Consider the following 18,392-nt stretch of genomic DNA (forward strand, 5'->3'; position numbering starts at 1 on the left):
TTTACTCAGAGAGTGGTGGGTTCCTGAAATTCAATGACCTATGTAAAACTACTCCACAACAATCTAACCGAATGTTTCTCAACCTTTTTCTTTCCACTGACATCCCACTTTAAGTATTCCCTATGTCATAGGTGCTCTATGATTATGTAAGGGATTGTTTAAGGTGGAATGTGGATGGAAAGAAAACATATGAAAACCATTGTTTGAATTGTACCTCATTGACATGCTATGTGCACGGTTTCAAAACTCCAAAGGAAATGGGCCAATGACAATTTTTCTCGAGCAAAATATTTCAATAACAATTGGGACTAGAGCAGTGATTCTCAACCTTCCCTTCCCACTCACGAACCACTTTAAGGACCTTATTAATCACAGAGCACCGATGTGGTATGTAAGTGGAAAGAAAAAGGTTGGTACCACTGATCTAACCGTTCCCTATGCCTCCACCACAATACAGTAGGGGCATTCAGAAGGCTCTTAGATAGGCACATGGATATAAGGAAAATAATGGGTTATGTGTGTGAGGTAGGGAAAGGTTAGATTGTGGTGGAGTAGTTTTACATAGGTGGGCACATTGTGCTGTAATGGTTCATTTAATACATTTAAGAAAAAGTACCTGAAAGTTAATTCTGTGATTAAAGTTTTTAAAATAACCCTTCAATAATTTCTGCATCTTAATGCTATGGTTCATTATTTAGTATTTAGTTAAGCTTTTGTCTGGTATTTCCTGTCAAAAGTTAGAACCTAACATAATTTATAGTCCATAAGTGGAAAAATATGGTGATTTTTCATTTTGTTTATTGCTGTATCATGGTACAAATCTCTTCAGTTGGGACATTAACTCTGGAAACCACCCTCTAGTTCTAAATACAGGGTATAAAAAACTCAGAAAGTTTAAACACAACTAAGGCAAGCAGGTCGCTCTTCAAATTAATTTTTAAGCATTTCTCTTTACTCACCATTCAGTGGATATGCTGGCAGCTTTGACCTTATTGAGTTCATCCTGGATTGCCTGTTTTGCTCGGATTTCTGCATCTAGTGCTGACTGTAGCTCCAAACGAGCTGACATGTCCACTTTCTGCGACCGCCGCATCTTCCAAGGCATATCCTGAGAGAAGTGACAGAGAGTGAGAGGGAAGCATAAACAAGAGGTGGAGAGAGAGGAGGGGGGGGTGATGGCAGACAGAGGTGGAGGGGATAGAAAGTGGGAGGGCAAGATAGGGGCAGAAAGAGTGGGAAGGAGGCATAAAAAGAGGGATAAAGTGGCAAAGAGAGGGAGGAGGTACAGAGAATGACAGAGTGAGAAGGGGAGGCAGGGAGGGTCAGAGACAAAGGGGCAGAAGGGCAGAGAGAGGAAGAAGCAGAGTAACAGAGGGGTTGGCAGCGAAAGAGAGTGTGGGGGTCCCAGAAAGACAGAGGGAGCAGAGAGAGGGAGAGGAATGACAGAGAGGGAAGGGGAGACAGGGAGGGTCAGAGAAAGAGGCAGCAGAGAAAGAGGGTGAGGTTACAAAGAGGGGTTGACAGAGAGATGGAAGGATAGAGAGAGGGAGAGGAAGTGAGGGGCAGCAAAGAGGGAGTAAATTAAATTAATTGTAGTTTAATTTATACCATTCTTTTTGGTGCTTCTTATGAATAGAAGCCTCCGTAATGTTTAGGACAGATACTTTTTTCCTTTATTTGCCCCTATGCTTCACAATTTTAAATTTGTAATAAACAATTCACATGTAATTAAAGTGCACATTCCAGATAGGTCAACAAGAGCTATAGTAAGAACAAAATCAGCCAAAGCTAAATTGTCATTGATGAAAGATTTAAATTTGGTAGATGCTTGGAGAAGACTTCATCCAAGAGAAAGAGACTGTTCTTTTTATTCCAGTAGACATGATTCTTATTCTAGAATTGATTTATTTTTAATATCTGCACAACTTCAAGGTAGAATACAGCAAGCAGAGTATAAGGCAAGAATTTTATCCCACCATTCTCCTTTGTGGTTCGCAATAACAATGATAGACAGAAAAGAATATTAATAGAAGGAGGTTTAACTCTATGTTATTAAAAAGGAAAGACTTTTGTGAATTTATCAGAGACAGAGAAGAATATTTTTTGAAATTAATTCAGTTTCAAATAAATTTATCTTATGGGATGCAATGAAGGCATATATGGGTGGTCAAATAATGTTATACCTCTAAAATTAAGAAGGCTTTTATGAAAGAATTAGAACAATTGGAGATAGAGATAACAAATTTAGAAAAAGAGGCAAGTAAATGAGGATAAATGAAAATCTCATAAATAAAAAGCTTCAATACTTTACAAACATACAGAACAGAGAAAGATATAATGAGAACTAAACAGAGGTATTATAAATTAAGTGAAGTAGCGTATAAGGTTCTTGCACAGTAATTAAAGACAGAACAAGCATTGAGAACGATTATTGCAACTAAGAATGACTCGAATTTAATTTCTTATAAACCTCAAGAAATTAATGATAATTTAAAACAAAGTTGTATCAATCAGATTCTTTAAAAGATGACAATAAAATAGATAATTTTTTAATCTCAAAATTAATTTACCTAAATTAAATTTGGATAACCAAAGAGAGTTGGATGCTACTTTCACATTAATAGAGGTTAGAGAGGCACTGAGTTCTTCACAAAGTTATAAGTTTCTGGGAGAGGATAGTTTCCCTCCTGAATTTTATAATGAATTGCATTTATGGAATTCCTCCATTTATGGAAGCATTAAACCAGGTGGATGAAACATATATATCCTTTAAGACAGCAATAATAACAGTGATTCCAAAAAATAGATAGAGATCCTTTGAAGCTATCTTCATATACACCTATATCTTTGTTTAATGCAGATTATAAAATAGTAGCAAAAATGTTAGCAAATAGGTTGGCAAAATAAATATGGATCAAACTGGATTTGTTAAATAAAAGTAAGTTAGCAGATAATGTATCCAGATTGATGAGTATAATATATTTGGCACATAAAAGAGGAGATACAAGTGTATCAGTGGCTTTAGATGCAGAAAAAGCATTTGATAAATTAGAATGGGACTTTTTATTTAAAGTACTTGAAAAGTTTAGACTGGGACAAACATTTATTAATTGGATTAAAGCCCTGTATAATGGACCAAACAGACAAGTCTTTGACTTTTTTTAATTAACTAGATCCAGTAGACAAGGATATTCATTGCCACCAGCTTTATTTATTTTAGGAATAGAACCAATGGCAGAATTGATTAGGTCTGATTCTGATATAACCATATAACAATTACAGCACGGAAACAAGCCATCTCGGCCCTTCTAGTCTGCACCAAACTAAGTCCTCTTCTCTAGTCCCACCTACATGCATCTTGCCCATAACCCTCCATTCCCATCCCATCCAGATACCTTAAATTTTTCCTTAAATGACAAAATTGACCCTGTCACCACTACTTTTCCCAGAAGCTCATTCCATACGGCTACCATTCACTGAGTGAAGAGGTTCCCCCTCATGTTACCTCTAAACTTTTGCCCCTTATCTCTTAACTCATGACCTCTTGTTTCAATCTTTCCTATCCTCAACGGAAAAAGCCTATCCACATCAACTCTATCCCTCCCTATCATAATCTTAAATATCAAATCCCCTCTCAACCTTCTACATTCCAAGGAATAAAGACCTAAGATCATTCTCAATATTTCTTTGTAATTAGATGCTGAAACCGAGGTGACATTTTTGTAAATCTTCTCTGCACTCTCTCTCTACCTTGTTGATATCCTTCCTATAACTCGGTGACCAGAACTGCACACAGTATTCCAAATTTGGCCTCAACAATGCCTTGAACAGTCTCAACATCACCTCACAACTCCTGAATTCTATGCTTTGATTTATAAAGGCCAGCATACTAAAAGCCTTCTTCACCACCCTATCCACATGAGATTCTACCTTTAGGGAACGATGAACCATTATTCCTAGATCTTTCTGCTCCACTACATCCTGCAATGCTCTCCCATTTACTACACATGTCCTGTTTCGATTATTCCTTCGAAGATGAAGTACTTTACCCTTCACAGCATTAAACTCCATCTGCCATCTTTCAGTCCAATCTTCTAAGCAGTCCAAATCCTCCTGCAATCTTTGAAAACCTTCTTCATTATCCATAATTTCACCTATTTACTAAACCAATTTACCACCCCATCATCAAGATCTATATTGTAACAAAAATAGACTGAGGGATGAAGAAGGGTAAGGAGGGTAAAAATGACCACGATTGATATGTATGCGGGTAAAGAGGTATAAGAGTGAATAGAGACAATGGGCATATGTGAAAGTATCTGTAATTAGAGGAAAACATAGAGAGTATAGACAAGAATTAATAAGAGAAGGTAATGGAATAGAGAGAATAAGGAGGGAATTAAAAGAGTGACCTTTGTGACATATAAAAAGCGAAATCTTTTCTGGGGGGGGGCTGGGTGGGGGAAAAGAGCGGTCACTGCAAAATCAGTTGACGCTTGCGAGTGGATTCGCAAATCCAAATGGAGAGGGGAGATGTGGTTGTCCGACAAGGGATAAAGGGCAACTCAGGAGGGGAAGGGGAGACTGGGGATAAAGAAGATAGAAATAGGAGAATAAGGAAAATGTTGGATGTTGTAGGAATGTTGTCTGGTAAAGAGTTGAAAATAAGAAAACAGAAATGGAAAAGGAGGAAAGGTAATGATGGAAAAACGGAAAGAGAAGATAAACAAAATATAAAATGGCTACGCTGAACTATATGACTCTAAATATTAATGGAATACATAACCAAATTAAAAGGAAGAAACTACTAAATTTACTGAAAAAGGAAAAAATAGATATAGCATTTGTCCAAGAAACACACTTAACTGAATTGGAGCACAAGAAATTAAAGAGAGATTGGGTAGGACATGTAACAGCAGCATCGTATAATTCAAAAGCAAGAGGAGTGGCTATATTAATTAGCAAAAATGTGCCATTTAAAATAGAAGAGGAAATAATAGATCCAGCAGGGAGATATGTTATGATAAAATGTCAGATATATTCAGAGCTTTGGAATCTACTTAATATATATTCACCTAACGAAGAAGATCAAAAGTTTATGCAAGATATCTTTTTGAAGGTAGCTAATACGCAAGGGAACATACTAATAGGAGGGGATTTCAATCTGAATTTGGATCCAAATATGGATAAAACGGGGAAAAAAATTAACAGGAAGAACAAAGTAACCAAATTTATAATTAAATCAATGCAAGAAATGAAACTTGTGGACATATGGAGGAAACAAAACCCAAAAGAAAAGGAATACTCATACTACTCGACTAGACATAAAACATACTCAAGGATAGACCTATTCCTGTTATCAGCCCACATTCAAGGGAGAGTTAGGAAAACGGAATATAAAGCTAGACTATTATCGGACCACTCACCCCTGTTATTGGCAATAGAGCTAGAGGACATCCCTCCAAGAATGTATAGATGGAGATTAAACCCCATGCTACTTAAAAGACAGGATTTTAGAGAATTTATTGAAAAACAATTAAAAATGTACTTTGAAGTAAATACGGAATCAGTGGAAGATAAGTTTATACTATGGGACGCAATGAAAGCATTCATTAGAGGGCAAATAATAAGTTATGCAACCAAGATGAAGAAGGACTATAACCAGGAAACAGAGCAGTTGGAAAGGGAAATAATAAACATAGAAAAAAAATTAGCAATAAAGGAAGATACAACCAAAAGAAGAGAATTGGCGGATAAAAAAATAAAATATGAAACATTACAAACATATAAGGTGGAGAAGAATATAATGAAGACAAAACAGAAATATTATGAACTAGGTGAAAAAACACACAAAATCTTAGCATGGCAGCTTAAGACAGAGCAAACTAAGAAAATGGTATTGGCAACAAGGAAAAAAGACAAACAAATTACATATAATCCAAAAGAAATTAAGGAAAACTTCAGAGAATTCTATGAACAATTATACCGAACCGAAAACGAAGGGAAAGAAGGGAAAATAGATGAATTTTTGACTAAAATTGAACTACCAAAACTACAAATAGAGGAACAAAATAAATTAACAGAACCATTTGGAACAGTAGAAATACAAGAGATAATAAAAAATTTACCAAATAATAAGACACCAGGAGAGGATGGACTCCCAATAGAATTCTACAAAACATTTAAAGACCTAATAATACCGCCCCTCCTGGATGTAATCAACCAGATTGATGAGACACAAAACTTACCAGATTCATGTAAAACAGCAATAATTACAGTGATACTAAAACAAGGGAAAGATCCACTCTCACCAGCGTCATATAGACCAATATCTCTGCTAAACACAGATTATAAGATAATAGCTAAACTATTAGCGAACAGATTAGCAGAACAGGTACCGAAAATGGTAAATTTAGACCAAACTGGATTTATCAAAAAAAGACGCACAACAGACAATATTTGTAAATTTATTAACTTAATTCATGCAGTAGAAGGAAATAAAGCACCGGCAGTAGCAGTTGCTTTAGACGCAGAGAAGGCCTTCGACAGAGTAGAATGGAATTACTTGTTCAAAGTATTGCAAAAATTCAGTTTACCGGAGAAGTATATTAATTGGATTAAAGCATTATATAAGGGACCGTTAGCGAAAGTGACAGTAAATGGACATGTATCAAAGCAATTTAACTTAAGCAGGTCAACGCGGCAGGGATGCCCACTATCACCATTATTGTTTGCGCTAGCTATAGAACCACTAGCAGAATCGATAAGAAGAGATAATAATATAAAAGGAATAAAAATAAAAGACAGGGAATATAAAATCAGTCTGTTTGCGGATGATGTGATAGTGTACTTAACAGAACCAGAACTATCAATAAAAGAACTATATAAGAAATTGAAGGAATATGGAGAAGTGTCGGGATACAAGATAAACATAAATAAAAGTGAAGCAATGCCTATGAATAACGCGGATTTCTCAAAATTTAAGGAGGAATCCCCATTCAGATGGCAAACGCAGGCAATAAGATACCTAGGTGTGCAAATAAACAAAAATCTAGGCCAATTATATAAACTCAATTACAATCCACTAATGAAAAAATTACAGGACGATTTAGAGCATTGGAAAGAGCTACCACTAACACTGATAGGAAGGATAAACTGTATTAAAATGAACATTTTTCCAAGGATACTATACTTATTTCAGGCATTGCCAATACAACTGACAGAAAAATTCTTCAAAGAGTTAAAGAAAATAATAAGGAGATTTTTATGGAGAGGGGGGAAACCGAGGATAGCACTAGATAAATTAACAGAATGGTATAAACAAGGAGGCTTACAATTGCCAAACTTCAAAAATTATTATAGAGCCGCACAATTAAGGTACCTATCAGATTTTTATCAAACAAGGGAAAAACCAGACTGGACGAGACTAGAATTAGATAAAATAGGGGAAAAGATACCTGAACACATATTATATAAATGGGACGAAAAATTGGTACAACATAGAACTTCTCCAGTATTACACCATCTCCTCAATATATGGAAGAAGATTCATGTAGAAAGAAATAAAATAAATTACCAAATACCAAAACTAATATTGACGCAAAATAAGCTACTCCCTTTTACAATAGACAACCTTGCCTTTAGAAAATGGGAAAAAAAAGGGATTAAAAGAATAGAAAATTGTTTTTCAGGAAGTAGATTCTTATCCTTTGAACAAATGAGAGATAAGTACAATATAACTGGAGATACAGCGCTGGCATATTACCAACTGAGATCCTACTTGAAAGATAAATTAGGAAGCAACTTGAGTTTACCAGAGGGAAGTAACCTTGAATATGTGATTACAGATACAATGTTAATCAAAAGATTTATAAAAAATATGTATATTAAACTGCAAGAAAAGGAGAATGAGGAAACAAATGGTAAAACTAAACAAAAATGGGAACAAGATTTAAATATAAAGATAAAAAAGGAAACATGGGAGAAGTTATGCTCTGGAACGATGAGAAATACAATAAATACGAGGCTGCGTATGATACAATATAATTGGTTACACAGACTATACATTACACCGCAAAAGTTAAATAAATGGGACCCAACAGTATCTGATAGATGTTTTCGATGTAAAAAAGAAAGGGGAACAACAATTCATGCAATCTGGACATGTGAGAGAGTAGAAAAATTTTGGGATGATCTCAATCAGATATTAAATAAAATAACAGAAAACAATATACCAAAGAATCCAGAGATCTTTCTCCTAAGTAACATAAAAAATAAAGAATTTGGAATTGACTTGGAAGATGCACAAAAAAGATTTGTCAAGATAGCCCTAGCCGTAGCAAAAAAATGTATTATGTCAACCTGGAAAATGGAAGATAATTTGAAAATACAACAATGGTATATAGAAATGAATAAATGTATTCCATTAGAAAAAATAACATATAGTTTAAGAAATAATATTGAAATATTCGAACAAGTATGGGAGCCTTACATTAAATACAATAGCGAAAACCTACCGGGAACAAACATTACCTAAGTTGATGGAAGGAGAAGAAAAGAAAAGAATGGACTCAGTAGAATTTCTGGTGTATTTTTGTTGAATGACAACATTGTCTAACTGAATTAATGCAACCTAGATTGTATACCTAAAATGGATGAGAGGGGGGGGGTGGGGGGGTGGCTTGGGAGGAGGGAGGGGGGAGGGAGAAAAAGTCACTGTAAATGTGTGGAAAAGAAAAAGTGTATATCATGGCTATTGTGATTTATGGTGTGAAAAATAAAAAAATTAAAAAAAAAAAAAAAAAAGATCTATATTGTAAATGACAAACAGTAAGGGACCCAATACAGAACCCTCAGGCACACCGCTTGTTACCTGCCTCCAGCCTGACAAACAGTTGGTAGAGAGGAACATAAGGTTAGTTTATTTGCAGATGATGTAATAATTTATTTGATAGAACAGGGAACCTCATGACGTAAATTATATTCAAGATTAAAAGACTAGGGAAGAGTATCTAGTTACAAAGTATATTGGAACAAAAGTGAGGTGATGTCTCTTACAAAGGGTGATTATACACAGTGTAAAAGAGATACCCAATTTAAATGGCCAGTGAATGGAATAAAATACTTCGGGATACAAATAGATAATAATGAAAAAAAACATTTAAATTGAATTATAACCCCTTACATAAGATTTAAAAAATGGATGGAACAACCTATAATTTTATTGAGAAGATTTAATTGCATAAAAAATAAATATTTTTCCTGGGTTACAATATCTTTTTCAAACATTTATTCCACAGAGATTTTTTTCAGGAATTGAATAAATATGTAAGAAAGTTTATTTGGAAGGGCAAAATGTCGAGTCTTGTTAGAAAAATTAACTTGGAAATTTGAAATGGGAGGTTTACAACATCAAGATTTGAAATATTATTATAAAGCAGCACAAATGAGATTCCTATCTTCCCTCTTTGAAGAGGGAGAGAAACCAGCGTGGAATAAGATAAAGAAGGATAAAATAGGGGAGATGATACCTGAAGATTTTATATATAAATGGGATACGAGATTAATAATTGGAGGTAGTGATACTCCATTGTTGAAACATTTGATTAATATTTGGTTCAAGGTAAATATTGAAATGGGAATGAGGAATTATGAGATAGCTAAAATGCCATTGACTCAAAATAGACATTCCCTTTACAATGAACCGACTTTTTATTACTTGGTCTAGCAAAGGAATTGGAAGAATAGTGGTTTGTTTTGAAGGGAGAAGTTTAATGTAATTTGATCAATTGAAAAGTAAATATGGTATACAAAATAAGACAATATTTTGTTATTATCAAATAAAGGCGCATTTGTGGGATAAATTGGGCCCAACAATGTTATTGCCTGAAAGGAGTGAAATAGAAAGTTGATTTGTAATAAACCTATTAAGAAGTTTATTTCAGTTATGTATACACTATTGCAAAATGGAATGCAAAAACAAAGAATCCATAGATCTAGGCAAAAATGGGAAACTGATTTAACTATTAGTATTGGGGAGAAAAATTGGTTGGAATTGTGTATTGATAGTGTGACGGCCCGCTACCTGAGAGGTGACCCAATACACAAAATAATGGGTGAACACGCTGTGTGGGCTAATAGCCTTTCTTCCTCACCAACAGCCCGCATGGTGGGGAACAGCGAACATTAGCGGGAACGCCGACTGATCAGCAGCCAGTGCACCGATGATGTGACTTTCACTGACAACAGCGGGAAAACCGGGACCGGTGGTGGGAAGCTGGGACTATATAAGCAAGGGCAGGGAGAACAATAAAAGCAGTCTTGACTACAGTTACATTGAGTGAGTGTTGTTTTTCCGCTCTCTGCTGTAGCACTTGCTACATTGGTGATCCCAACTGGTCCAAACAGCATTGGGGCCCAAAGATGACAAAAACTCCATGCAGTTTCCTTGAAGCTGCCAATGTTCTGGACATTGCAGCCACTGATGTGGTTTGAACAGGCTGAAGCCCAGTTCCAGCTCCAATAGATCTCCACCAATGCCATGAAGTATTACTATGCGGTGATCTCACTCGACCAGGATACAGCAGCAAGGGACGTTGATTTTCTGCGGCAGCCTCCAGAACAGGGCAAATACGATGCTCTCAAAGTGCTTTTAACCCACACTTTCAGGCTTTTATGGTGCAAGTGTGCTGCCTGACTACTGCACATGGACAACCTGGGACACTAGGACCCATCCATCCTCATGAGCAACATGCTGGCTTTGGCTGAGGGGCACAAACCGTGCCTGCTCTTCGAGCATGTTTTTCTGGAACAGCTGACCGAGGATATCAGACTGCTGCTTGCCGACAAGGATTTCAGTGGCCCCAGGAGAGTCGCAGCCTGGGTGGACGTGCTCTGGAAAGCGAAAAGGACAGCAAAGCCATGGTGGAACAAGTCGCTAGGCCCTGCATGCAGCAAACGACAAGGCTGCAACAATCGACAGAAAGGCAAGTGCTCTCTCCCATCAACTAGTATTGTTTTTATCATCAGCGATAGGGTACAGAGGCCCACCAACACTGCCCCCACTGCACATTTCAGGGGAAACATCGTTGCCAGCCATGGCTAATGGCTATGGCAGTTGGCCAATGAGACAGCCTCCTCCACGTCTGGGATTTCCTCTCAGGACAATGCTTTCTTGTCAACACGGGTGCTGAGGTTAGTATCCTTCCCACCCCCCTCCCCCTCTCAGCTTACAATACCCGGAATGGTAAGCCGGGCACGGCCCCGAGGGCAGCGAACAGTAGCAGTATAAGGATATTCGGCACCAGCACCATCCTACTTCACTTTGGCAACAGCTGCTTCATGTGGACCTCCACACTGGTGGTAGTGGCACAGCCACTCAGGGAGCAGACTTCCTCCGAACCCACTGTCTGCTAGTGGACCTCAAAGTGCGGCGGTTGGTGCACGTCAGGACCTTCCAGACCTTTTCCCTGGGTGAAGCTAAGTTACTGGGCCCCCACCTCAACTCCATCATGGTATCTAATAATGAATTCACATGCATCCTGGTGGAGTTTCCTTCCATCACGGTGCCACAGTTTACCTCGGCCAAGCCTAAGCATGGAGGTACGGCACCACATCCTGACAGAGGGTGCCCCACTCCATGCCAGGGCATGCTGCCTTCTTCCTGAGAAACTTAACCTCACGAAGGAGGAGTTTAAAAAGATGGAGGAACTATCAGGATGTCGTCCAGGTAAATGAACGTGTTCGGACAGTCCCTGGACCTCCCCTCTGCACATGGTACCGGGGGCAACAGGAGGGTGGAGGCCATGTGGAGACTACCACCGCTTCAGTGAGGCCACCACACCAGAAAGGTATCCTGTGCCACATATACAGGATTTCACCGCGAACCTACAGGGGGCCCAGACCTTATCTGGGACTATTATCAGATCCCAGTCCACCCCTGATGCCATCCCGAAAACTGCTATCGTCACCCCCTTTGGGGTGTTCGAGTTCCTAAGAATGCCTTTGAGTCCCAAAAATGAAACTCAGACCTTCCAGAGGGTGAGGGACATGGTGCTGGGACCTCAGGTTTGCATTCATTTACCTGGACCACATCCTGATAGCCAGCCGCAATCGCAAGGAACATGCGACTCATCTAAGACAATTGTGCACTTGCCTGAGTGACTTTGGCCTAACAATCAATTTGGCCAAATGTCAGTTCGAGCTAGAGACAACAGACTTCCTGGGCCAAAGAATTAACAAACACAGGGTGACACCACTGCCCAAAAAGATAGAGGCTGTCAGGCACTTCACCAAACCCCACACTATGAAGGGCCTCCAGGGATTCGTCGGTATGATCAATTTCTACCACCACTTTAGCCCGCATCATGCACTAATGGTGGGGAAGATAAAAGAGGTCACTTGGGACAAGGAAGCATTGGAGACGTTTCAGAAGGCAAAGGGCGCACTAGCCAACGCCACGCTTCTGGTACACCCCAGTACAGATGCCCCAACCGTCCTCACAGTAGACATTTCCAACACAGCGGACGGGGGCGTACTCAAACAGTTGATCAAGGGCTAGTGGCAGCCCCTAGCTTTCTTTAGCAGTCACCTCCGGCCACCTCAACTTCAATACAGCACCTTTGACCGCAAACTCTTGGCACTGTACCTTGCGGTCTGACACTTCAGGGACTTTTTGGAGGGGAGGCAATTTAAGGTTTTCACAGACCACAAGCAATTAACTTTGCCTTCAATAAAGTGTCGGATCCATGGTCGACCAGGCAGTAGAGGCATCTGTCCTGTGTCTAGGTTTACCACACACACTGAACATATCACCAGGAGAGCCAACTTAATGGCCAATGCGCTGTCACAGCCAGCGATCCAATCCATCCAGACCTTGTCCCAGAGGATAGATTACACAGCCTGGCCAAGGCACAGCAGGCAGACCCCGAGATTCCTGCGTACAGGACGGCAGTTTCAGAGCTTAGGCTAGAGGTCATCACCATCGGCCCAGGTACCCAGATGCTATTTTGTAATGTATTCACCTGCAAACCCTGCCCCATCATACCTGCAGCCTGGAGACAGCAGGTTTTTGATGCGTAGCACCTGGCCATTAGGACCACCACCAAGATGGTAGCCAGCAGGTTCATCTAGCATGGCCTCCAAAAGCAGGTCAGTCAATGGGCTAAGACTTGCACACTCTGCCAGGTGTCGAAGGTACAGACGTACATCAAGACACCCCCCTTAAACCTTTGAGCCAGCACAACAAAGGATCAGCCACATCCACATGGACATTGTAGGTCCTCTGCTGGTCTCCTGGGGAGCAAGCTATCTTTTGAGAATTGTCAATCGCTTCACGAGATGGCCAGAAGTGGTCCCACTGGCAGAGACAATGAATGAGGCCTGCACCACAGCCTTGATCAACCCCTAGGTGGCAAAGTTTGGAGTCCCAGAACACATGACCAGATAGAGGTGTGCAATTCACTTCAGGGCTCTGGATAGTACTGGCTAATTTTCTGGGAACCCAACTCCACCACACCATAGCTTATCACCCCCAGGCCAATGGGCTGGTGGAGCAGTTCCACATACATCTGAAGGCGGCTCTGATGGCTCGGATCAAGGGACCGCATTGGACGGATGAACTACAATGGGTCCTCCTGAGGATCCACATGGCACTAAAAGTGGACTTTACTGCTTCAGTGGCAGAAATGGTATATGGCACGTCCTTATTTATCCCAGGGGAGTTCTTAGCCGCTGCCAAGACACATAAGAACCAACAGCAGCCACATTGGAAAAACTGAGGGAACGACTAGGCCCTGACACTCTTCACCACACAGCCAACCCAAAGATCTAAAGACATGCAAATACCTCTTTGTGAGACGGGGAGCACTCCGCACATCTCTGCAACGACCGTACTGGGGGGGAGGTCGTGTAGTGGCCCGCTACCCAAGAGGCGACCAATACACAAAATGGCAGATTAACACGGAGATCTCACAAAGCCCATGCAGGCTAATGACCTTTCTCCTCAGCCAACAGTCCGTGTGGCGGGAAACAGTGAACATTAACGGAAACAACAACCAATCAGCAGCTGGCACACCATTGACATCACTTCTGCTGACAATAGCGGGAAAACTGGGACTATATAAGCAAGGGCAGGGAGAGCAATATAAGCAGTCTTGACTAGTCACATCGAGCGTGTGACGTTCTTCCGCTCTCTGCTGTACCACTCGCTACAGTATGACAAATACAATAAACATTAGATATAGATTGGTTCAATATAACTTTTTACATCAATTGTATCTTGCCCCACAGAAATTAAATAGACTGCAATCAGATTTATCAGATAAATGTTTTAAGTGTAATCGAGAGATAGGTACTTTTTTAACACTCCACTTAGTCATGTCCAAATCGGAGACCTTTTTGGACAGAATTAGGAGCATTTTTAGAATGGATCACTAAAGTTAAATATCCTCAAGATCCAATACTTCTCATATTTGATAATATATCTGGGACAAGGCCAAAACTGAAACTTAATATGTTTCAAAAGGAATGTGTGAAAATTGCATTAGCATTTGCAAGAAAATATATAGCAGTAACTTGGAAATCAAATTCGTATTTAGGAATGGATAGACAGGATGCTAAAATACATAGTTGTATACCTCTTGAGAAAATTAAATATAATTGAAGAAATAAATATAATTTAAAAAAAATATTGGTGCCCATATTGACATATTGTAGGCATTATATTATGAACACTATCCCCTAAACCTCAAGAACCTTATCAACTTCTTAGAATTTGTCTATGTTTAATAATTAAAGGCAAAATTTTATTGAATGTATTAGAATTTTAGCAACCAGATGTGTTTCTTTCCTTTACTTTTCTTGTATATTTTGCTCTCTTTTTATTATTTTTTTCTTTTTATGTTCTTTGGGGCTATTATTATTTGAGGGAAAGAGATGGGTGGAGTTGGGGGGGGTTTAATAATACTATGTATTACTGATTTTAGATGAATGAGGGATTTTTCCTGTATCTAGATATTAATGCATGTTTGGAAATTTAAATAAAATTAAAAAAAAAATACTTCTGCAAGGATTGAAGAAAATACACAGACCCAGATTTGTGAACTCACTATGAAGGTAGTAGCTATACGAACAATGGCTCTGCAGAATCAGATGTCCCTTGATCTGGTGTTGGCAGAAAAAAGGTGGCACATGTGCAGTAGTGGGGCAGGAATGCTGCACCTACATACCTGATGCCTTTGAAAATATGACCCATTTGGTGAACCACATAAGAGAACGAATATGCAATTTCAACCCACCAGTACCATCTTGGTAGCCTTTCAAAGGATGGTGGAAGACATTCATTCAAGATCTGTGTATTCTGGCTATTATTTTGTTAGATGTGTTGATCGTGCAACTCTTGAATGACCCAGTTATGTTTAAAGACCAAACTACTCTGAAGACCAAATAAGCTATCATGACTGACAAAAGGAGGGAATGATCGATTGCAGCATAGATTGTATGGATTTGCTTTATTTGCTTCTTTTCTTTCTATAACTTTCAGCAGTAAGAAAAGGCTTCAAAAGAATATTTTATGGGAAAATACTACAGTCTGTTAAAGAAATTGTTTTCTTTTATTAGCGCAGCTGCAAGTCATGAGGACCAGGGCCGTGCTGATCTCGAAACTCATGCTACTTGTTTTGCTGAAGTTTGCATATTGAAGGTCATGTGAATAGTCGCGAACAGGCTGTAAAATGGGAAGTCAGACCATATAAAAAGGCTTGTGCCCATCTTTGAAGCTTTTGATCACCTTTTCTACTTAAAGGAACAAAGTTGTGCCAATGTACGACAAAAAAGCCAAGGCTGACAAACTCTGGCCCTCAAGTAGAAAAATGGCAACTATACACTCCAAAGGTGATCAAAAGCTTTGAGGCACAGCTAGCATTCTTATACCTACACCAATGAAGCAATTAAACATATCTGAGCACTCACAAGCACCCGTTACGTGAAATATCCTGAACATTATGGTGCTGTGAAATGAGGGGTCTATGTATAAAAAGTGCTTTAATTTCTACATGGTCAAACCAAAACGTATACAAATTACCTTGAATAAAATCTGGAATGTTCACTTTAATTACGTGTGAATTGTCTGATTACAAATTTAAAACTGTGGAGCAGAGGGGCAAATAAAGGAAAAAGGTGCCTTTGTCCCAAACATTATGGAGGGCAATGCACCTGTGTGGCTGCAGCAAGGGAGATTTGTATACATCTGTACACTGTATTATGTAACTCTAATAAACTTGTTTACATAAGCTGGTAAAGCAGTCTGGAATAAAATGACCAATAGGTCCTTAACAGCAGAGATTTGAAGAATAAAGATCCTTACCATTGCTCGTGCTCCCAAGCTGGAATTTCTCAAGGACTCTAATTCCTCAGTCATCTTGGTTGCCAGTGCTTGAAGGTAGCCTCGGGCATCTTTCTCATCACTCACCCTGAAAACAGTTAAGTACATGTGTGTCACAGCAATGCACTGAAGGATCTCCACTCAGAGGGAGGCTGAATACCTCCTGATAATGGCACTTGTGACTGAGGTACGAAATAAAGTGGGTACATTGTTTAATAATATATTTAACCAAGTGCCACTGAAAAAATGAATAAAATTGATGAGGTAAAATTTATTATAAATTCTAGATATGTTTAGACATTACAAGATCGTACTTCGGCAGCTGTGTACCCCAACTCTGTGCTTCCAGTTTAGGGGAGAGAGACAGGGAAGATTTTTCTTTTGTTCATTCCAAAAGATGTGGGATTTACAGGCTGCCAGTATTTAATTGCCTGTCCCCAACCGTGTTTGAGAAGGTGGTGGTGAGCTGCCTATCAGGATATCAGAGCCAGCACCACCAGGCTGAGGAACAGTTTCTTCCCACGGGCAGAGAAAATGCTGAATGACCAAAGGAACTGCTCATATCCACCATCAGAGACTCTCATATTCACCAAACAACATTATATTTGTATATATGAATACATGTCCTGGATATGTATTGTTTATCTGTATGTGCGTTAACTCGGCCAATGACATCATGGGCACCAGACTTCACTCCATCGAGGACATCTACATGAGGCGGCGTCTTAAGAAAGCAGACTATCCTCAAAGACCCCAACCACCCAGGCCAGACCCTCTTCACTCTGATATCATCAGGAAAAAGCAACAGGAGCCTTAAGACAAGCACTGAGTGGCACAAGGACAGCTTCTTCCCCTCTGCCATCAGATTCCTGAATGATCAATGAACCAAAGACACTGTCTTATTTGACTTTTCATGCACTATTTTTATTTATTGTTGTAAGGTGGTTTATAAGAATATTTCCCCTGTGATGCTGCAGCAAAATAAACAATTTCGTGACTTGTTCATGAAAATAAATTCTGATTATGTCTGGTTGTGTGGCTGCGTGTTTTGCACCGAGGACCAGAGAACATATTCCATATTGTACTTGTACAATCATATAACAATAAACTTGATTTGACTTGAACTGCTGCAGAGCTTGAGGTGAAGGTCAACCCACAATGGTGTTAAAGAGGGAGCTCCAGGATTCTGACCCAGAGACAGTGAAGAAAAGGTGATATATTTCTCACTCAGGATAGTGTGTGGTTCAGATGACAACTTCCAGAAGGTGGCTTTCCTCATGTGGCTCTTGTCCTTGTCATGCTAGCAGGTAGAGGTGGTGTGCTAGACTTTGGTTATGGAGTGAGTGACTAGTTGTGGATGAATGCCCAGCAAACAGATTGTGATGTCCTGTAATGCTCATCGAGTCATACACCACAGAGCAAGCCCACAATGGTGTTGGCATTCTGTACTAGTCCCATTTCCCTGCATTTAGTCCACATCTTTTCAAATCCTTCTTCTATCCATACATTGATCCAAATGAATTTTGGAAGTCAAAATTGTGCCCGCTACACATTTCCTCTGGCAGCTTGTTCCATATACCACCCCTTCTGAGTGAAATAGTTGCCCCTCTAAAATCTCACCTCCCTCACCTAAACCTATGGCCTCTAGTTCTAGAGTCATCTTACCTGGGAAAATGACTGTGGCATTCACTTCATCCAGGCTTTTCATGATTTTATAAACCACTGCAAGTCATCTCTCAACCTCCTCGTGTTAAGGAATAACGATCCAGCCTACCTAATCAACCTGTTAGAGGAGATGACTGTGATTTTATAAACCGCTGCAAGTCATCTCTCAACCTCCTCGTGTTAAGGAATAACGATCCAGCCTACCTAATCAACCTGTTAGAGGAGATGACTGTGATTTTATAAACCGCTGCAAGTCATCTCTCAACCTCCTCGTGTTAAGGAATAACGATCCAGCCTACCTAATCAACCTGTTAGAGGAGATGACTGTGATTTTATAAACCGCTGC

The 18,392-nt window shown here is 39.5% G+C and overlaps 1 protein-coding gene and 1 long non-coding RNA gene across 16 annotated transcripts in view; one reads left to right on the plus strand and one right to left on the minus strand.

The window, feature by feature from the left end:
• LOC138737196 (serine/threonine-protein kinase MRCK alpha-like) overlaps positions 1-18,392 on the minus strand; it is a 653,014-nt gene that overhangs the window by 95,780 nt on the left and 538,842 nt on the right. For all 11 annotated transcript variants that reach the window (XM_069887840.1, XM_069887837.1, XM_069887843.1 and 8 more), the window contains 2 exons: positions 16,364-16,469; positions 960-1,108 (listed from right to left, as the gene is read on the minus strand). In XM_069887840.1, the coding sequence (XP_069743941.1) occupies positions 960-1,108; positions 16,364-16,469 (255 nt within the window). The remainder of the gene's footprint in view (positions 1-959; positions 1,109-16,363; positions 16,470-18,392) is intronic.
• Positions 1-18,392, plus strand: part of LOC138737198 (uncharacterized) — a 93,029-nt gene that overhangs the window by 22,476 nt on the left and 52,161 nt on the right. The window lies entirely within an intron of this gene.

This window comes from Narcine bancroftii, chromosome 6, assembly GCF_036971445.1.
Source record: "Narcine bancroftii isolate sNarBan1 chromosome 6, sNarBan1.hap1, whole genome shotgun sequence".
NCBI lineage: Eukaryota > Metazoa > Chordata > Chondrichthyes > Torpediniformes > Narcinidae > Narcine > Narcine bancroftii.